Source organism: Magallana gigas, chromosome 3 (assembly GCF_963853765.1).
Source record: "Magallana gigas chromosome 3, xbMagGiga1.1, whole genome shotgun sequence".
Lineage (NCBI taxonomy): Eukaryota > Metazoa > Mollusca > Bivalvia > Ostreida > Ostreidae > Magallana > Magallana gigas.
The window spans coordinates 19,342,245-19,364,817 of NC_088855.1; the positions used below are offsets into that span (position 1 = coordinate 19,342,245).

The 22,573-nt window shown below is 32.9% G+C and overlaps 3 protein-coding genes across 3 annotated transcripts; 2 read left to right on the forward strand and 1 right to left on the reverse strand.

Moving 5' to 3' along the window:
• Window positions 1–1,186: 1,186 nt before the first annotated feature.
• LOC105332854 (cilia- and flagella-associated protein 20) lies at window positions 1,187–5,744 on the forward strand. Its single transcript, XM_066078797.1, has 6 exons — window positions 1,187–1,242; window positions 3,035–3,311; window positions 3,835–3,914; window positions 4,030–4,141; window positions 4,253–4,441; window positions 4,573–5,744. Exons 1-6 carry the CDS (start codon window positions 1,202–1,204, stop codon window positions 4,687–4,689), a joined length of 816 nt encoding a protein of 271 aa, XP_065934869.1. The 5' UTR covers window positions 1,187–1,201; the 3' UTR covers window positions 4,690–5,744.
• Window positions 5,745–8,706: 2,962 nt separating this feature from the next.
• On the forward strand, window positions 8,707–15,344 carry LOC105332853 (uncharacterized). Its single transcript, XM_011435575.4, has 13 exons — window positions 8,707–8,887; window positions 9,511–9,679; window positions 9,914–10,069; window positions 10,380–10,518; window positions 10,798–10,900; window positions 11,084–11,179; window positions 11,491–11,584; window positions 12,044–12,121; window positions 12,449–12,540; window positions 12,763–12,862; window positions 13,330–13,398; window positions 13,495–13,586; window positions 13,783–15,344. Exons 1-13 carry the CDS (start codon window positions 8,745–8,747, stop codon window positions 13,856–13,858), a joined length of 1,407 nt encoding a protein of 468 aa, XP_011433877.2. The 5' UTR covers window positions 8,707–8,744; the 3' UTR covers window positions 13,859–15,344.
• Window positions 15,345–19,191: 3,847 nt separating this feature from the next.
• Window positions 19,192–22,450, reverse strand: LOC105332852 (26S proteasome non-ATPase regulatory subunit 7). Its single transcript, XM_011435574.3, has 6 exons — window positions 22,188–22,450; window positions 21,624–21,716; window positions 21,032–21,129; window positions 20,762–20,842; window positions 20,228–20,319; window positions 19,192–19,839 (listed from the first exon to the last, which is right to left on the reverse strand). Exons 1-6 carry the CDS (start codon window positions 22,360–22,362, stop codon window positions 19,395–19,397), a joined length of 984 nt encoding a protein of 327 aa, XP_011433876.2. The 5' UTR covers window positions 22,363–22,450; the 3' UTR covers window positions 19,192–19,394.
• Window positions 22,451–22,573: the final 123 nt, after the last annotated feature.

Consider the following 22,573-nt stretch of genomic DNA (forward strand, 5'->3'; position numbering starts at 1 on the left):
TCAAGTTTAATTAAAATCACATCTTGGAAAGTGCATTTGCACGCAGTTTTGACTTAGAACTACCTCTTTTCTGACTTCTTGGATTAGGCGGTGTCTGGAGCAGCTTGCTAGATTTATTAATTTATTTTGGCGGGTGCTAACCTTGTGCAGTTAGACGGACCTTTAACAAACGGAGGGAAAGAGGCTGCTACGTACAAAATGAGAGCAAACTTACCAAAATTCAAGTTATAAAATAACATATAAGATTCGTTCTGATATTTACTTTTGCGCGTGTATGTTTTACTAATTTTAACCCCATGCAACAGGTTGCGGGAGTGGTGTAATGTTTTGACCGTCCGTCTAGCTGTCAGTCCTGTTTTGGTCAGCGCAACTCCTCTTAAGGTGGTATGGGACACTTCCATGCTGTGACGTATTGTTTATCGAAATAAACAATGAAATATAAAGTGTAATTGTAAAAGAAGTTTCTTTCCCATTATTGTCACCTTACAGCGTTGCGCAGTGGGTAACTTAAGAGGGTTTACTACAAATCTGTAAGTCATAAGTTCGAATCCCATTGGGCCTTTTACAATTTTTACCACTCCAAATATTTTTAAAAGCTTTTTTTTTTTTTTTTTGGTTAAACATTGAAAATTCTAAACCTGCGAAAGTATTTCAGTTATAATGTACTTTAATCGATATTAATATCGACAGATGTCCCATACCACCTTAAACCATGGAACAGAATTTCAAAAAACTTTGTTATAAGGACACAATGTGTGGATGTGCATACCAGTAATCGTAGAAAATTCTGATTTCTTTATTTCTTCAGGAATATGACCTCTTTTGAAACCAAGATAAATATGTTTTCTAGCACAACTCGCCTGAAACTGCTGAAAAGAATTTAAAGAAACTTTGTTGTTAAAAAAAGAACGTGACATGTAGTTGTGCATGTACGCATACAGGAAATTCCAAATAAAGACGAAAGGATATATGTGAATATTTTCAGGGAGTTTAGATGTGATATTTCTGGGAATAGGGTATGTAAGCTTGTTCACTTTCGTTTAAAAAGGAGCGAAAGATACGGAGAAAAATGTTAGTTTGTTTGACCGTATATAATATACCAAAACTAACATTTTGGCATTTTAATTAATTGTCAATAATTGATGAATTACATTTTATCTGCAATAATAGACTACAACAAGAAGATTGTTTGCAACTATTGATGTTTAAATTGCAAACTGGGGAAAACAAAGATGTCAAGAGGTACGTAAATTTAAATTGAACCCCCAACTATAAAAAAAATAATTATAACGTTTACGTGTATAAAATTTGGTATCGACCTCTTGATGAAATTAGTAACCATATATATCTTAAGTTGAGTCAATAAGTTTTAAGTATTTTTACTCGCTCTATTCTCCCATATCATTTCTAGCAAAGTTATCTGATTGTTTAGTATTTTGAGTATTTTTAATATAAAAGCGATGTTATTGAAAACAACCTATAATGTACGTGCACCTATTCTCATATGCACAATTTCAATGGCTACTTTAAATATTTTGTACCATTGCGTCATGGTAATCCAGAACCATTGTTTTGATCACATTCTTTTTTAAACACGTACATCACCCACACGCCCTTGGTTTAGATTTACAAAAACTTCACGTTTATTTAATATATTTTTCACATGTATACAGGCACGAAGCATCGTTTTTTAAAGGGGTGGGGGCAGACGAAGCAAAAAAAAAACCCCACAGAAAAAAGGAACTTCCCAGAATCTTGAAAATCCGCGGGGAGGGGGGTTGCGTAGTCTAGTTTATCTATAACTTCATATTCCGTCTTAATTTCGTTATTTCATTTCAATTTTTTACATACTCTCAAAAAGAGGTGTGGGGGGGGGGGGGGGGGCAACACCATCATAATTTACATCTTTATATGTAAAGTTAACAAAAAATCTTTGCTGCGACAAAAACGGGGGGGGGGGCATATTAAAAATATATATTTTTTATTAAACGTACGGGTTTATAATGCATGACGAAGAAAAAATTATAAGGTGATCACCAATTAGTTGATTAAGCGGTACATACAAATAATATTAATATAACCCACGCAACGACTATGTGCCCCCCCCCCCCAAAAAAAAAAATAATGAATCAAATCCATATAAATATTGTTCACAGCATCCATCGCTTCGATTTGTGAATTGCAAAAAGTTAACGAATTAAAGTTTAATAAGATTAACGTCCATAATATTAATGGTGTATCTTTTAAATATTTATGATATATAAGTAGACTATAGGCTTTAATTTGTTTTGCGCATATTTTCAGCACATACGATTGTTGTTCTTGTTTTGCATTTTAATAACTTTTTATTTACACACAGCATACATGATAACATTCACTGATCTAATTTTTTTTTCTAACACTGGATATTAAAATCATTTTTTTTTTTTTACTTTTAAATGAAATTTTTAAAACGAAAAGTAAGAATTTATTAAATTACTGGGTAAAAAAATATACATTTAAAATTATTCATCTAAAACAGGCTATTTTTATTATCTTGATCATATTTTTACATTCAACAGATTTTGTTTGACTTAAATTTTCTATAAAACATGTTATAGACCTATATACTATAAATAAACACTGAATATATATGGAACTATTTATTCAAGTACAAAACGTAAACTTACGTCCTATTTATATATTTTAAAACATTATTTCTTTATAAAATGAAAGATTAAATAAAAACATTTAACAGTACCCTTCAATCATGTTAAATTATGAAGTTTCACATAATTAAAACTGCGATTTCATTAATATATTATTTACCATGTTTACCTAAAAACGCATGCATCCAAAATATCCGCGTTGAATACACGGAAGTACTATTCACGTACTGTTGATATGCCTCCGCAAATAGTGCATATATAAATTTTATTTTAAATTACTTTTTCACCTTTGCCACACTTAATAATTTCCTTTTTTGCACACTCAATGCTATAATCAACTATCATATTGATTGCAAATGTAGGTTCATGAAAATTCTTTTAAAAAGCGCCTTGGAAACTGAACTTAGCAACTGTATCGTAGAGCGACCCCTTTACCGCCCTTGGAAACGTAGTAAGTTGATCAACGCACAGCTAGATCTTCACTTAACGACTGAACACCACGAGAGCAGGAGCTGTGTAGCCGGCGTCCAAAAGGACGAAGATATATTGAGTTATTTGAAAACACAGCCATCACTAAAGATGTTTAAGAACACATTTCAGAGTGGATTTTTGTCCATACTTTACAGTATAGGAAGCAAACCGTTGCAAATTTGGGATAAAAAGGTAAGTCGAAGTTATCACTTTGCAGTTATCTTCCATGATCGCCATAGTGACATGGCAACCTAGTACATGCTTTCTTGATTTGATGATTTCCCATCAACAGTGACAGAGATGATCATTATAAACTACTTAATTAATGAAAATTATTAATGTTTAACGTAAAAACAACGATGTTATATTTGTCTATTGAATTTTTATCGAGGAAATGTGGTTGGTTACGAGAGCGGAAGTGGGGTTTCCATTGTTTGTGTGCGATCGTGAAAAATTGACAGATCACAATTTAAACGCAGTTTATCCACAAATACTGCATTTATGACATTTTATTAGGTGGCAATGCATTATTTATGCATGTTTGCATTAATGTTGAACGTTGGCATTTTATCTTGCAATATATATGGGGTTGTTGCCATGCAGATATATCAAGTTTCATTGTTTGTGGAATGTGAGAGACAGATGATCAAACATTGTCTGTGTCGTCGATATATGCACAAAATTATGAAATTCATATTATATCTTTATCTTTCAGGTGCGAAATGGTCACATCAAACGTATCACAGACAATGACATTCAGTCGTTAGTTTTAGAAATTGTTGGAACAAATGTCAGGTATGTGAACATTTTGAATGTCTTTAATTTGCCAAGTAAATGACATAACAGCTGTATATTTCTGTCTATGATTTGATACAAACATAACGTTCATCTGGCTTCCTTATTGTTACAGCACAACATACATCACATGTCCAGCAGATCCAAAGAAAACACTTGGTATTAAGCTTCCATTCTTGGTGATGATCATCAAAAATTTAAAGAAATATTTCACATTTGAAGTACAGGTATGTTTTTAGATGATTTGTATACTCATGAATATGAAAGATTTTGATAAGTTTTTGTCAACACTGATTGTAATTCTTGTAGTTCATAGATATGTTTCTCTTGTAAATCAGGTCTTAGATGACAAGAATGTCAGGAGGCGATTTAGAGCTAGCAATTACCAGAGTACCACACGAGTGAAGCCATTTATCTGTACCATGCCAATGAGGTTGGATGATGGCTGGAATCAAATTCAGTTCAACTTGTCAGATTTCACAAGGAGAGCATATGGAACAAACTATATTGAAACCCTGAGAGTCCAGGTAAAAAAATGTTTCTGTAGAATTAAAATGGAAATTTTAAAGAATATTGAAATGAACACGAAAAGTAAGCCAAGTTTTATTTGAGTTTTGAGGTCTTTGCTAATTTGTAGTTTTGTTTGATGTTTATACAGATTCATGCCAATTGTCGGATTCGAAGAGTATACTTCTCAGACAGACTATATTCAGAAGATGAATTACCGGCAGAATTCAAGTTATACCTACCTGTCCAAAACAAGGCAAAGGCATAACAAACAATATCTGACTATTAGAACATTTTAACTCAGTGTAAATACATCAACATTTAAAACAAAAAACTGTTCAAATTGCTACTCAAGAAAGTTACAAAAAATTGTCTGTGAATAAGAAAAAAATTTAATGGAGGACTGAAAAATAATAAATGTGTACTTCAGTTTATCTGTGATGTTGGACAATATGAACAAACGGATCTTTGGCAACAATAGTGGAATGAACAATTGCCTGGCACATTTGTCTTTTGAACATGTGCATTGATTCTGCTCCGCCATTACCGGTTTTAAGTGTTCATAACTAACAGTTCTCTCGTTACTTTTTTTGTGTTATTCGATGCAAATTTATTTCTGTAGGCTTTCTTATTTTATGAAACAATGAAATGATCTGTATAATTCTTTTTACTGATTTTAAAACTCAGGACTAGGTGTTATAGAAAAAAATCCTGATTATTTTGTGATTGAAAACAAAAACTTCTGAAAAATTGTTATTGTGAATAGCTGGATGACTGATATGAGAGTATCAAAATGGAAAATATCTTTTCATTAAACACTTGAAAAATAAATTCCCAGGAAGATTTATTTTTTTTCTTTGCAAAGTTGGGGATTTGTTGCAATATATGTTATATATCAAAGTTATTTGTTATATTTTGTTTCAACTGATTTCCCAACTTTTCATTATTTTCATTTATAAAAATACATTTCACTCAATCATTCAGCTTCATTTAAGCATGAGACATATTCAAAATGTTCTTGCATTTTTTTTATTACCCATTGTAAATATAGGGAAAAAAAATAAACTTACAAAGAACAATTTTTTCTTGTTTTGACAGGGATATTTAGGGAAAGGGGGGATGTTTTAAATAAGTGAGATTATTATACTCCACTGGTAAATGTGCTCTCTGTGTGTGCTTGTGTTGGAGACGCCTTAACGGTGCTTAGTGAGTCTTTAGAGTATTGTAACTTTTGTCCACAATTTGTTTGTTATGTTTGGTTTGAAGTCTGACAACGACATTCAGGCCAAAAATATTATAAGAATAAATACTATATAAAATCAACCTCTGTAGTTTTAGTGTTGAATTCCATTGCATGCATTAAAGGGGACAAGGGAATTGAAATGAAGAATACTGCTTAAGTTTGTGTACTAGGTGAAGTTATGCTCAAAATATGTGTGAGGTATTGGGTTTGCACCAACCAACTCTTACAACACCTCACCCCAACCTCAGTAGATGAAATTCCCTCTACCCCCACCCCACCCCCCCCCCCCCCCCAAAAAAAAACCCTGCAAAATTTCCTTGACACACCCCTCCTCCCACCCAATTTGTGCAGCTGGTTTTTAATTAATTGAAATACAATGCCTTGCATTGTCTGCAAAGATACGTTGATAATTTACAACATTTCATGCACCAGTCACGTTACTAAAATGTGCAATGATTTAGCCACCCCCAAATTTAATATTTTCTTTATTTTGAGAGCTAAATTATTGCAATACCATACATGGTTAGCAAGTCAGGAAAATTGAAGGATTATTAAATCAAAATAAAGTTAATGAATTTAATTTTTAGTCGAGAAAAAAAGTCATTTAAATTGTATTAAAAAATGGTTATATAGTTCTGTTATTGATTTGTGGTCATAAAAATGGGGAAAACTGAGAGTAGTAAAATTAAAGGAAGAGCAAAATTAAGGACTTAATAGTCATTAAAATGTTATCAGAATTTTTTAAACTCAATTCCGCGTTGGCCGTTTTGACCGGAATTTAAGATTTAAAGTTCATTGATTTCTTAATTCTCTAATGTAGGCGAAGAGTATTCAACTTTGACTTTTTTACCTAGCTGCGATAATTATTGAAAGGCAACTGTCTTGGACAGCAATTTAACTGTCGGTACAATGAACGATGCACAGGTGTTCGAGGACGGGACCGCCACTTCCATTCCCCACCCCGAGTATAGACCCCTGGGATATTTGTATTATATAAATAGATGGGTCTGATTAAAAAAAAAATGTTTGTTTTTAGGTAAATTTTCGCAATGAAGATATAATTAAGATAAGAAATATGTCATAAAATGATAATTAAATGAATAAAGGAGTAACGTCCCGGGGGTCTATAATTGGGATTAGGGGTGGAAGGGGGGGGGGGGTCGGTTCTGTCCTCAAGCACCTGTGGAACATTGGTGATACTCTCAATACATCAGAACACTGTTTTATATATTAGTCCATATAAGTTAAAGTTATATCTTTTCGGCGACTGGTGCGGAAAAAAGATGGGGAGTTATATGGAATAACTACTTCATCATAATTTTTTTTTTGTAATTTGTGTATTTAAGAACAGCGGATTTCGTGTAACAGGAGGGAGCAAATCAAGGTCATAGTGAAATACAATGTAATACACAAATGTATATTTAGCTAACAGACGATTTATGACATCATGAATTTCTGAAGTCATACCAGTAATTATCTGTCAGTTCAGTTCAGTTCATTTATTCGCTCAAAACCATTTCAAACATATGGTACAAAAATAACATTAAAATATACATATAAATTGGTCAGAGGTCAACATATATTAATGTAAAGGTTATAGAGTTAGGAAAAGTTATACAAAGTGAAACTCATGGAGGACAGACTACCTCGTATATCTTTGTTATATAAATACACAATTTTCTCAGCAATTTCATTTTACATGTTGTCATAAGATACGAAAATTTTAACACATTAGGTGTAGCTGAAATTTTTTGGTCTATAAACTTGTTCCGGACTTGTGATATTGTCGACACCCCCGGCTACCACCCATGCGCATCTAGAGGGATTGGATCTTAAATTTACATAGTAAAATTACACCAAAAATGCATATATTCTATAAGTTTTATTATTCTATAGACCGTCATGTATTGAAGTGAAATATGCCACCAGTTTGGTCACAAGATAAATTACAATTGAAGGGAAATATAAAGATAACTTACTCAATGAGGTCCGTGATATTTACTTTAATGGACTAAAATGAAATTGTGGAATTTGTTGGAAAATTCAAGCTACTGATAACCATTTTAGAAGAAAAAAAACTTAGTTTTATTTATAGATTATACTATCTTATTTTCTACTCCTATTCGACCCCTCTATCCGATACATAGCCTTTGAGGATATACTCGTTGCTTTTCCTTTATTCATATAGGACATGTGGGTTGTTTTGTTTGTTTGTTATTGCTGGTTTGTTGTTGGTTTGTGATCGTGTTTTGTTTTGGGGTGGGAACACCGGTTGGATGCGTTCACTTTTTTTTTTTCCTTATGGTTTTATTTGATCAATTCTTTATTGTTCAAATTTACAACTGAAGTTGACACCTGTTTAGAAACTTAGATCGTCATTTCCATTTACTAAGTTTGTTTATTGATGTACCGGTATATTGATAATAGAAAGATCAATGATATAATATACCTTTATCTTTGACAGATAGTCAGTAAAAACAATTATCATAATTATGTATAATCTGTGCATCGTATTTTAAATAGTTAACAATTCCAATCATAGATATCGTTTGATATAGGTTGAATGACATAAAAATCATACAAAAGGCAACATCGGCAAATACTTACACTGCAGATTGCACATGCATGCTCGTTGCTATAATCAATTTCATATCTCCAACGTGCAAGTTCTGTCAGCAGATGTCTTTTTTTTTTAAATAGATGTTTTTGTAAACATGATGTTGTCAACGTGTTCATGAAATAAGATGATAGATGTATTAAACAGTGTGCTGTAAGAGATGCATGCATGGTTGAAATTACATATGTGTATATGAGGTTTCAAGAGCAAGTCGACACTCATTATATAAATGGCAATCTGACCCCCGTTGTCCATGGAATCGAGAGATGACCATCACAAGAATGTAATTAATCAGGTAGTGGTTGCTACGTTATCTGCTTCAGAATGAACTTGTCGCGACAAATTATCGCTTGTCTCGATTAAATGTTGACACAATTGTTAGTGGCAACGGGCATGTGTTTCTCAATGAAAAATACCGATGAGTTCCGAATAAGGCGAAACTGAAAGTAGAGAAGGCTTCTAAATGGCAGGCTGCTGCAATGTTGAGGATGTGGTTGAATTTATTTGTTCTAAATTAGAAGGCAAACCAATATGTGAGGACGTACGAAATCATTTATTATCAATCTCACCAACAGATTTTAAAGAGAATCAAACAGCTACTGAGGGGTAAGTCAATTTTTATTTGAATTTCAGGACTATGCCAGATGTTGCACAAGAAAGTTAAGTTCCCCTTTGCTATTTTTAGTGATTAGGGTATAACGTTAAAACTGTTGTTGTAATTATTTTACCAAGTTATTTTGAATTTATACTATTGGCATAGTTTTCAAATTTATGCATGTTTTACTTTAAAGAATAAAATTTTATCAGCTTAATTGTGATATCAAGAGAATTAAAAAAAAGGTGAAAGAAAATAATCATAAAAAAACCCCCCAAAACATCTAAAATGTACTTTTGAGGCACATTGTAGTACCCCTTTGAATCATATTTAGGAAATTCTTACAGAAGTGACACGAATATTCAGAATTAGAGCTTATGTGTAAATGCTTATAACTTCATCTTGTGTTCAGACTATAAGTTTAATTTGAGCATAGGAGCCAGATAATAGCTGAATTGGTAGAGCACCTTACTAAACTTGATATTCACTGGACCTGGGTTTAAATTGTGGAATGATCTCTCATGTTTTCTCCCACTGCTAGTTGTCTTCTTTCTAATTAAATTAAAATTAATTGGGAGCTTCAGCTTTATATGATACCGGTACTTAAACTTTCTCTCTTTTTTTTTCTTTTCAGCTGGTTACGATGGGCGAGACATGAGAACCATCTTAAGGTGATCAGTGCAGGTGTACCAACAGGTGTTCTTCCTAATGGACTGGAAGGGGAAATAATAGATGTCAAAGTGTTTACAAAGCGTGGGCCAGATGATGCCATTTATGACAAAAACAAGGAAATCAGGAAAAGGGTGAGACGAGTATACTGTCTGCACATTTAAAAATTTACCGTTAAAGATAAGAATGCTTGAGTTAATTTGCTGAATAATATAAAATCAATGATTATTCTTATAGAGATTATTATGAAGCCTGACAGTATTTGATTTTATAAAGTAAATACATGTACATTGTATGTAAGTTAATAGGTTTTTCAATTGGCAGATTCTCAGTGAACCTTGCATTTATGTGTTATGTGGTTTTTATAGGTTGCCCGGGGAAACAGTTTTTTGCACATAGACAAGGGTCCAGAGGCGGGTACACAATGTGTGCTTCAAGCGATGAAAAAGTTTACAGGAGGGCTAGGAGATGATGATGACAGAGAGATGGGAGATAACTTGGTGTGGAAGAAATATTTCACTAAGGTATAATATACATGCATGTTCTTAATTTGTATTGCAGTATCATCATGCATGGCTCTGGTGCTAAAAAAAAACTTACACAAGCTTACTTTTTTTCAATGTCTCACTTTTACAAAAGGAGTATAAAGTTTGAAATATTAATTTATTTGTCAATGTTAGAATTAGAGTCATTACACAAGTATTCAAATACGCTAGTTGGTACGTCTTGTGAGCACTGTTGCTATGCACCTCTTGTTCTGATTATGTTTTTTCAATCGGTATTTCAACGTCATTTCTAATGTTAATGTGATGTACCAATACACCACTATTTCAGCCTATAGAGGAAGCTGACAAAGTGATAGCAACAAAGAAGGCCAATGGAGAGGCTGCTCATCTCAGCTGTTGTTTGATTGATGGGGAGTATGTATGGTGTGGTGGATCCAAAAATGTGCATTTGATGTTCAGAAAGAAAGGTGATTAGGATGGTCTTTTTTTTTGCAGTTTGTACATATATTGTAGGTTCAATTTCAAAGAAAAATCAATAAAAAAAGATTGAACTAAATTTAAAAAAAAACTTAAGGAATGGGTTTTTGAAAGAGGGAAGGGAGGGACAATTATAATTTATTTTTTTTCAGAAGTGTACAGGGTACTACAAATTATTTTAAACAAAACACAAGTAACTGATAGATCTTATCTCATTTGTCTCAGTTGAAGGATTGATATGACATTTAGCATATGTTAATGCTTTGCAGATGATATCAAGAAATATGCTGAGTCAAGGTTCCGCATTGCAAGAGAAGTATGTGAGACGGTGATTGATTCATTAGACAAAATGGGCGATGAAGCCGAACTTAGGTTTGTACAATCATTTCTCTTTGCTGTTGTTTTTTCTATTCCTGGTAATAAATGATATGACTGTGCTCTGCTTTTTTCAACGAAATATACAAGCTAGAGGACAAAGTAGAAGTACTTATCTAAACTAATTTTGATATGCATTTTTAATTGTCTAACTCAATTTGCCTTCATTGCATTGAACAGATTGATGAAGTTCATGGCTTGGAGTGGATACACAGCTGTGTTTGAGATTTTATCTCCAGACCATCAGCATGTAGTTGATCTCTCTTATCTTTCTAGGTATATAAATATACTTTTGTCTATATTATTAGGTCATTGTGGCAATTTATTTAAAAAACTTAGCATTGGCTTTGAAATTATTAACTGAAATTTAGTGTATTTCAATGTTTCAATGAGGCGGCAGGTAATTCTAATCCAAACAAACAAAAATTTTTATTTTGGCCCTATGTAAAGAATATTCATGTTCATTCATATTCTTGTCTTCGCTAGTAAAGGAGCAGAGTGGATCATAAACCCTTGGCCTGCAAAGGGGGGTATTCAGTGAGCTAGTATCTTGGTATGTGATAATGATAAATAACTTTTAATTTCAGTCCAAAGCTGAAATTCATCACATGGACCAAATTTGATTTGGACCCTAAAGATGACGACTGTTTAGGGGCCATTCCTCCACACATTGGTATTGAGGTACAGACATTTTACTCCAACAAACTGCTTCCATCATATGTGGCTATGTAGGGTGTGTTCCTGTCCAATATCACTTATCTGGTTGATATTTTTGCTTTCTACTTGGCCCAATCTGGCTCAAACTTCATGCATGGAGTGTGTTTTGGAAAAAGGCTGTGAAGTGATCTTGAACCAATTTCTTATATCGCAGATTAAGGCCCCAAAAAAAATCTGTGTGTAAAATCCTTGTCTGCAACATATTTATCTCCCTATGGCCCTTTTTAATCATAGTTCATCTTTCCATTATAACATTAACAAATTCTTTTAAAGAATTATAAAGGTTGTTTAATTATATAAATAATGATATATTAAATCAAACATTAAATTCATAATTGTATTTGATAATGTGAGTATAATTATATATCATGTATATGTATATGTATATGCAGAAACTCTATTACATCACAAATCATCTTTCAGATTGCTAATGCTCTAGGGTTGTCTTGTGTGTCCTATGACATCATCACCACTTCTGATTTAGATCAGAGAATGGCTAAAGTAAGTATATACCAAAAAAATTCAACTTCATTTCATTTTGATTTGAAGGTATGATATTAGTCTTTGACTTTCCAAAATTGTTGTTACTTCTGATCAGAAATTCATTTGTATACAATTCTTTATATAATACAGTCAAACTACGTTATCTCGAACTAGATGGAACTGTTTAAAAACTTCGAGATATCCAAGTATTATCGAGGATAAAGTAGTTTTAATAAAAGTTGTTGGGACTAACAAATCACTACGACATATCCATTGTATTCGAGATAACGGTGTTGGAGATATCGAAGTTCAACTGTATGTGCTATGTTTGTTTTGCATTCGTAGATAAGACAAGATTATAATTCTGAGGGAGAGGTCCTTTATTTCATGGACAAACAGGGAGAAGTTATTGGACTTTTAAAGAAGAAAACTGTTTGGTACAATACTTAAGCTCTGAGAATTTAGCATTGTGAAGTATTTCATTTTCATGTAAAACAAAATGTTTGCATTACAGTAGAGTTTAAAATTGTTAAACGGTATAATTAATGTATTATTCAAAAAATTGATCTGTTGTGAAGCATAGTTTAATTAGGGTAGCATTGGTTGTATTTTCTACGGATTGTGTTTCTTCAATCACGTTTATTATAATTACGTTGTAGGTATATAATGTGTCGAGCAATTCGTGAAAAATTGCGAGCTGGATGTACATCCAAGGCAAAGACCAGTGAAGCCTTCTCTCTTCCCAAAGTTCATCAGAAGGTATGCACAAATGCTCTCTCTTAGTTTACAGTACATGTATGAAATATAAAAAAATATGAGATTTAATCAATATACATGAAGTAATTTGAATATTTGCTGACATATTCATAACATCTTGCATATATCATATTATCTTTTCATGGCACAGTTTGTTTTAAGATTGAATTCACCAAATATTGCCACTTAATTCCCAAAATAACAATCATAATTATGATGCATTTTTTGTACAATACTTCTTTAAAAGCCTAGTCACTGCAAATCATACCATCTTTAAGGAAATTACAAGTATCAAAAATGAAAAGATGTTTTTTCTTTTCATAAACATCGATGCTTATCATATGTACATGCACTTGCATGTAAATTACGGCAAATGTGGTTCTGAGGTTTTCAGCTTTTGATATTTTATGTGTATATGGTAATCACTGGAGCATTATGTGCATAGTACATGTATAAATAATCCTTTTTAGATGGAGACAAGAATGAATGAAATTCAGAAATGGCTGTCACTTGATGACACAACTTTACAAGACTGGAAGGTTTGGATTTGGCTTTGATATTTATAGCACTCTGACTGTGTTTTAGCATGTTGTATTTCGTGAGGTACCAGTAATTCATTATTTCTGTTTCTGCAGAACCTTGCAAACAAATTTCTGAGCTGGACGCTGCACAAGTTTGAAACAGACTTTACGTGGGATAATATCATTGACAAATACCCAGTCACATGGTAAATTAATTCCTACTCTTCAAAAGTTTTTTTTGTGGGGTTTCACTGAAATTTTCCAAAGGTTAAAAAGTATCTAGTACATTTTATAAACTTACTATGAATGGACTAAAATAAATATCATGAACATGTATAATGATGATCATGCTGTATTTCAAGTGAAATTTGCTCTTCTACATGCCTATTTTATCAATTGTAGGAAACAGTTTTTGGAAGAAAACAAAGAGACAGACCACATAGTAGTAAAATGTTACGAAGGATCTCTCAAGAAATAACACAAACTTTTGACCTTCTAGTAAAAAAATCAATTATCACTGAAGAATATGCAACCCCGCCATATTGTCACATTTTCAGCCTCGATACTCTACTAAATGGGGCCTTAATGCTTTGCACTTTTTAGTCAGCAGTCATTTGTTTGTCAGTAGACCAGGTGATCTGATCTTAGAAACATTGACAAGCAAAAAAACCACCTAAATTCCCAAAATCATGAAAATCCTAATCCCGTGGGGGGGGGGTTCCTATGATTCCAATTTTTCAATATTTCAATCTTTTTAAAGTACTTCACTACACCTTCAAATAGTTTCTCAACTCAGCAGAAAATTACATGGTTATGATAGAGAGCATGATGGATAAGAAGTATATATGTCAAAAAAGCGAAAAAATGTGCAATTTTGGTTAAATATGATATTTTATAAATTTCATTCAGTAAACATGAACAAAAGCCACAGATGGATTCGAACTCATGATCTGCGGTTCACAAGCCTGATACTTTAACCACTGAGCTGTCATATACATCTGAATTGATTGATACAAACAGTTTAACAAAACATTTAAATCGCCATCTTGTGACGTAGTATCTTAAAAAGTATAAGTCTAGGTGTAGTGAAGTACCTTAAGGTAAATTTTGGATCAAAGTTGGATACCCTGTAAGTAATAGATGACACCAATGTCATAAAAGGTCACCCAGTCAAAGATCAGGGGTCAAAAAAAAAAATATCAATATTTTTTAAATTCTTATTTTAGTGACTTTCCTTATTGAGTTACATGTAATTGAGTTCCTTATTGAGTTAATATCCAAAAATCAGGTTCGTTGAAGTGCAATATTTTTATAATTTATAATACATGTATAACAAATTGTATTTATTGAAACATTGGCCAGACCACAAATTTAAGTACATTGTACTGTATTGTAGAGACTGATTGTATCTTTAAATCCACAAAAATGATTGTCCATGAATATAATTAAAACACAGTATCTCCAGAACTCTTTGCTGGACAAGGAAAAGTATGGTATTTTTTACTCAATATCTTGTAACACATTTTCTTGACAGTAAATTTTTGGATTTATTTTTTAGTTCAAAAGTCAATACATGTATCTTGAGAACCCCTTGCTAGTCTGTTAACTTCTTTGTAATAAAGTGGAAATTTTTTAATATTTATTGCCACAAAAAGGTTCTTTTAAAAACTTGTTTTGTTTACTTTATACTTGCAATGGGTTGTGACTCGAGACATACAGACCCATATCAAAGGAGAAGATAACTTTTTCTCTTTCTCCCTGAGTCAGGATCTTATAGCTATTGCATTAGGGCGATACTGTAAATTCCTAATGAAACACAAGGAGTTATTATAGGCATAAAATGGCGAGAAGCATCTTTCGTGGATTTTGAAATCTCTCTTTTATTTTTATGACAGATGTACTGGTCTATGAAATTATAACAAATGTTTGGCACTCACAATTGCAGAATACAGAGCTTGCATTAAAGGAAGTGAACATGAAAAAAATAATTGTTGCTTAATAAATTATAAAAGCTTTTTGAAACTTAAAAATGAGGTCTGTTACCTATTTGTTTATTTCTATCAAGAGATTTTATCAATTTAACACTCTCAGTGAAAGGTTTATGGAGGTAATCCATTATTCCCCAGCATGCATCTGTTCTCTGACGTAGATAAGCCACATTGCTGCTGGTGACTGGGTCAATGTTGGAACTAGGCCAGTGTTTATGTACAGAGTTGATAAAAGTTACGACGAAAAAATATGCCTTGATGTGAAGAAAAATTTTGTGTACTGTCATGAGAAGACAAGGATTTAGTACATTTCTATAAATGAACCTCAGATAACTATTTATGATTTGTACAAAAAATGAATATAGATAAATTAATTTGTGAAATATAAGACCATCACATTCCAGATGTTTGTACGGAGATGCATGTGGCAGTCAGTGTTTACATAAATAAAATGCTGTTTTTAGATTTCAATTTAAATTAATATAAAATTGTAATTCCATTTTCCATGTGGGGTTTCTTACCGTTACTTTTTATTTAAATGCCCTGGAAATTTTTCTGATTTGTTTTTTTTTATACATGAGATCTTGATGATATGTACGCCGATTCTGTTTATGCTGTCAGAAGAATAACAGGACTAAGACACTTTTTAAAAGTCAGGATGCTGTGCAATGCACCTTGTGTGCTCATTTATGTAGCACACATAATGTTCAAACTCATAAACAAGAAATTCCCGAGTGCAAGAAAAAATAGGTCACAATAACACTGATCCACGGACATTCCATTCTAGTTACATGTCACATTAACTGCTGGTGGGAATGCATCATTCTGAGATCCAAAATCTTCCTCCATAAACACTGTTTAAAATGACAACTCTTTACATTCCTTTCAAGTTTCCACATTTTGATGATGGCATTTTATCCCTGTTTCTACACGTGTGTAAAATTGCAATGTGTCTCACTGACGGCAGCATCAGTGCTGCCCTCTCTTAGATGCTTAGAGATAACCCAGCAGGGAGGTAATGATTTTAACAATATGGCAGCGCTCATGGATTGCAAGAATTAGTTATTCTAAGTGGTATATCTTTTTACTGAGGAAAGCTCTGTCTAAATGGTTTTCAGATATCATTATACACATCAAACAGACAAATTTGAGCCCTTGATAATTTTTTCATGTTCACTTCCTTTAAATAAGGAATCTGTAGTACCCCAAGGGCAGCCTCTACTTTTGTATTAGGTTAATCTAACTCTGTACTTGAAATTAGAATCAGGGCAAAGAATAAAAAAACGTTAAACTTTTTTCCTAGTTTCCTTGGTCAATAATAATAAAAATGCACGCCTGTAATTGTTGACTACAGCCTCAAGTTGCAATTTTTGCACTTACCTTAACAGTTTTAGAATGTCAATGATCTATAAAAGGATTTATCATTTTTGTTTTCAGTAAGTCATTTTTTATATTTTGTTTTTAAAATATTTATTAAAGATCTGTAACAACTAAAAGTGAGCGTTTTATTTGTAAGTTGATGGATGACGGCTCTGAGGTATAATTTTGCAACATAATTGCCATTTCGGGTCACTGGCGGATAATAAAACTATGTAAAGGATTCACAGTAGGGCAAATTTTCGCAGAATAAATCAACAGATGAAAAACAAGTCATATTTAGGGTTAATGAAGGATAAAAAAGTAAGAGGTATTTTGAACTTTACTACAAACTAGAACTGTCCTAATGGGACTAATACCCCCGCTAGGCTAATTTCAAATGGGACAAATAATTGAATTGAATAATAAAGGTTTGGAACACATACAAAAAAAAATTTCTAGAATTGTAAAAAAAATAAAAAAATTAGTTAACAAAGAAAAAATAAAATCAAAATTGTCAGAATTTCACTGTAAATACATATCTATAACAGTTATACATTTACAAATGTATGTATTTGATGATATATTTTCTTAATTTAATTGATTTAAAGAAAAACCAACAAAATGACAATAACCCCTCCCTTTGCAGTGAATAGAAATACCGGTAGCCAAGCAATGCTCTTCTGTTGATAAAACTTTCAATATCTTACTAATAAGAGTCTTGACAGATGCAATTAGTTGTTTCAAATTTTCCTCACTTTCTCCTATGGCACAATGGAACTCCATATCAGAAAATTGATCCCATAGGACTATGATTTTCTTTGATGAACTTGTTAAATTTAATAAACTCCCAAAACATTACCATAATTACCATACTATGTAAAAATATGTAATAAAAAGAAAATTTAATATTACAAACAATTTTAAAATTGCCAAAACACTACAATCATATCAGTAATTTTGAATTTCATTTAAATTAATGCCCAATAGGGTCACTTCATCAATTTACTTGACAAATAAATTTAAACAACCTCTAAAAATAGTTTAACATCTTTATTAATAATTATATTATTTATTTCCTTAATATAATGATAGACCTTTTGGTTTACATGAAACAGTTTTAAAATAGCCCCAAAACCATCACCCACTTTACAGATTATCAATTTCCCCTAAACACATGCTCCATCTGAACCATGGCTCAGATAATGGCTCCCTTGGGACAAATGAATTCAGCCACACTTGTCTTTGATGTTCTTATTAGCTCCTAAGAATTTATCATTGACAAACAAAAACTTTGCATTGTCAGTTCATAGAATACTTATAAAAAATAATTTTTTTTTATTAATTAAGACATAAAGACAAAAAACTTCATCTGGATGTATTTATATAAATATATTTTAGAGTGTTTTCTATTAATTAATTAATAAAATCTGTAAGGATTACCTCCCTTACTTTTCAACATTAGTGTACAATATATAGAATAAGGAAAATGAAAACTGTCATAAAATCATTAAATCTTGTCTGATCTTAAAAAAAATTGCAGGTGCACATCTTCAGATGGTGTTCAACATATGTACAAATTTTCAAACTGTTCCATGCAGTAATAAAAAATTCTATAGGGGGGACAAAGTTGCGTCTACAGACAGACGGACAGACGGACAGACAGACAGACGGACAGACGGACAGACAGACAGACGGACAGGGTGAAACCAATATACCCCCCTAAACTTCGTTTGCGGGGGTATAAATACTTGATTCCATTCAATGACTAAAGGAAGGAGAATTATTTGCTAAATTTGCCCAATCAATAATTTTTAATTGTTTAAATGCGGAAACAAACAGAGGTAGCATTTCCATATAAAGGCCATATATAGTGAACTATGATAGCCAATATTTTACTTGTTAAAAAAAGTGTCAAAAATCCATTGGGGTGTAATATTTGCACCCCTCTCTCACAAAGGAACTTTTTAGAAGAAAGTTGCATACCAGTATATATTATATTCGGCAAATTGCAGTACATGTTAAGTGCAAGACTAGCTGACCATTTAATAACTTTGTAATGAATTGAGTACACAAATAGATATTAACACCACAGGTGTTATAATCAATAATTTCATTAAATGTTAGCAGAATTCAAATTACACACTCAATTATTTGTCATTAACTCATTATCAGCTGTCTAAGTGTGGCTTCTTTCGATACAGGGTCACATGTCAGTGTTAGAAGTCAAGTGGCCCTTCAAAACAGGCATGTTGAAAGCATGGAACCTAAAAACACTGGCCGCTGGGGGGATCAGACAGGTGGCCGCTTAAATGAGTTAAAATATTGCGAAAACTAAACAGGCGGGATTGAAACTGGCCACTCATGGCGAGTGGCCACTGATTAAAGGTGCCGTAACAGCAGGTGCGACTGTACTTATGTAAGCAAGCTTCGTTAAGTTAGCAGAAGAAATAACTAAGACATTGGACCTGCTTCAAAAATTTAATCAGATGCAAGTGCAGGGGTTATAGCATATGCCTCAACTTTCTATTGGAGAGCAAATTTTAAGGGTCTCCAATAACAAATTGAAAATATTAGCTAAATCTCAAGTTCTTTGTTTTTGGGAATCTTAAGATTCAAATTTCACAGTTTGTAGTGTAATGTTTAATTTGCGTTCGAAATCACTGTCTTCTATTTCTTAGCAGTTTTCGCTGTCTCTTTTTTATCAGATTCCTTCTCTCCGTCTTTCTTTTCTGCTTCCTTTGTCTCTTTCTTCTTTTCCTTCACTACGTCTTTACCCTCGTTTTTCTCTGCGTCCCGATTCTGAATCTTATTACTGATGAGATTATGTAGTGCGATGATCGATCGAATAAGAGAAGCCAAGTACACAACCAGCATTTGATCATTGGTTTTCACGTACACTGATTTCACAAAGTCCTGGAGGTTAACGTCGGGGAGGAGGTTGAACACGTCTTGCAGTTGATAGATGATCTGGTGGTTGACAGGGAGCTGTTTAGACGTCACTTTCTGTAGATAGCTGTTGATGTCGTTGACGTGGGCGTGGAGACCTTTCAGACCCATCAGCTGGTTTGTGATCCGCTGTGAGAGAGATCCTACTGTTGTATCCTTAATGTCCCTGTGGACAATTAATAATGAGGGTAACAACAGCAACTTAAACAGATATACTACTGAAGTGTTATCAATAATAGAGCTAAAACAAATATATAACACATCCTGATTTAAAAAAAACAACAAGGAGGGCATCATTTTTTATTTTTGCGCTATTATTGAAGAAAAAGACCAGACACCGTTTTAATCATGGATTTTGTTGTCAATCCACAAAATTAAATTCTTTATAAAGTGATAAACACGACAAAGTATCTTATTGGTAAGGCTATTGTATACAAATTCATGGATCATTAAATTTGTGAACTTCACTATATCCTTGAAAATTGTTTCTCAAATATACATGTATTAATGAAGAAGAAAAAATTGATCATGAGTTTACAACATTCTTTCCTTACCTCAATAGATGTTCCACTCCAACCTCCTCAGCCTCTTCTGCTCCGATCTCGCTGGGGACATGGTCAAAAGTTTTTGTGGTGGGTGTGCCATCCTGCAATACAGTGGGATAAAATAATCTCACAAAAGAAATGAAAAATTTATCGAATGGGGATTCCAAACGAGTGTTGTCCTAAATCCCTTGATGTTACTTTATTCACTCTACCCTAACAATGTTTTGAATGGACTGGAAACAAGAGACAGACTGAAGCAACATCTACTGTATACAGGGAAATATTAGCTCGCATTTTATTTTCGCCCCTTTTATCCTCGTTGTCAGCGGGCGAATTTAAAACTGGGAGAATTCAATGCATCAAATTATGTCTGGGCAAATTCAAGACATTGAAACTGTTTGCAAGTGTAGAAGGGCCAAAATTACATGAGGCGAAAATATCCCTGTATACAGTATTCATATCAACACTTGATATAACATAATAAACCCTTAGTTTAACTTTATATAATCATCTGCATTGTATGTAATATTGAACAAGGCTCACATCATGCACTTCTTCCACTGCTATGTAGGCTTCTGTGGGCAGTCCAAGGTCTTTTGGTTTTGCATCGATGACCACCAAAACCTGCAAAGTTACCATTTTTATAAATAAGAGTAAATATCTATGAAAGGTTCAATAAACTGTACTCCACATCTTTTCATTGTGTTTTAAGTTTGGAAAATATTTTTCATATTTTTTTTGCAGAAACTTTGCTTATGACCTTAATCCTTAAATTTAAAAAAAATTTTTTTAGTCAAAACTGAAGATACATACAGAGTTTGGACAATATTTCCTGAGGAGTTCATTGATAGCAACATCATTTTGGTGAAGCTTGGGGCCTGTGTGATACCATCCCACAATTCGCTCACGAGCTGAAGAATATAAGGTGCTGTTAAATTTTTTGTTATATTATATGTCGTTTCTTTTTGCCGTTACTCACCTTTTAATTTAAAAATGTGGTTGTGTTTAATTACTTTTTTTTCACTATTGTGAAGAGCTTGCTTACCCCCTACCATCCCCTTTCATTTCAGAACATACATGTTTTATATGTAATTTACATACTGGTATATCATCAGTGTATTTTATATGCATATTACACAGGTGATTGTGGATAGGAACGTGCACTAACCCCTCCCTCCTTTTTTTCCAAATTGTTTATTTTATTAATGTTAACATCCCCTTATATATGTCTTATGCTGAAAAATAACAGAAATATGATTTTAAAAAGAAGGGGGGGGGGGGGTTAGAGCAAGATCCTGTCCATAAGCATCTGTGGCATATAATGCTGAATTTTCTTCTTACAAATTACTATTTTATGTATAATAATAATAGATGACAATTTTTCACAAGGCACAAGTATACTAACCATTAACTTTCTTGAACATGCTATACATGCTCTCTAGGTAGTCATGATCCAAAAACCAGACTGTTTTGTCTTTATCATCTTCATCGAAGGGTACTGAAAGAAGACATAACGTCGTAAGGAACAAGTAAATCACTATAGGCATAAGCACGACCTCTAAAATTGTTGCCCCAGGCATTGGGCGATGTTAATTGCATACCCCTGATAGCCAATGCAGAGCAGACATAAAGCAAAGATTTTTCAGAGGTTCCTACTGGTGTTCGGTCTGTATTGTACATATGATATCTTGAAAAGGCTATTGTGAGCCAATATGGCAATTGGTGCATATATATACGTAATTCAAGATGATTGGCAGATCAAACAGCTGCACAACATTTTAAATCTCAACAGAATCGTACCAATGACTATGTATATTTAACTTCTTGCTTCGTTCGAAATTCCTCTGTAAAATATGTTTAAAAAACATTTCCTGGGTGTTAGATAAAACTCGTGTAAATTGTTACTAACATCCCTTGTCTCCTAAACAATACGTTTGGTAATAATCAATAAGGTCTACAAAATAGCAACCTGCAAAACTATTTGAAACATCCAAAATTCCTTGTCTGTTTGATCCTAACAATACACCGACCACTCGTTTTGCGTTTCCAACCTTTCCCATTCGATTAAAATGGTCGACCACACTCAGAAGAACTAATGGGTGAACGACTACTTTAGTAATTTTGTTCGGATCTGTGACAGGCATTGTGGAAATTGTTTGTAATTATTCAGTCTTCACGCCGCGCCGGTGACTCGTCAACTTTTTCTGGATAATGAAAGCAGGATCCACTTCCGGTTTATCTTTGAAATCATTGCGCACTGTATTACATGTGTAAATATATCATTTTTTGTTGTATTATAGAAGAAATGCACATTAATCCATGTTTTTGAAAAATAAGTACAGAAAGAAACTCTAT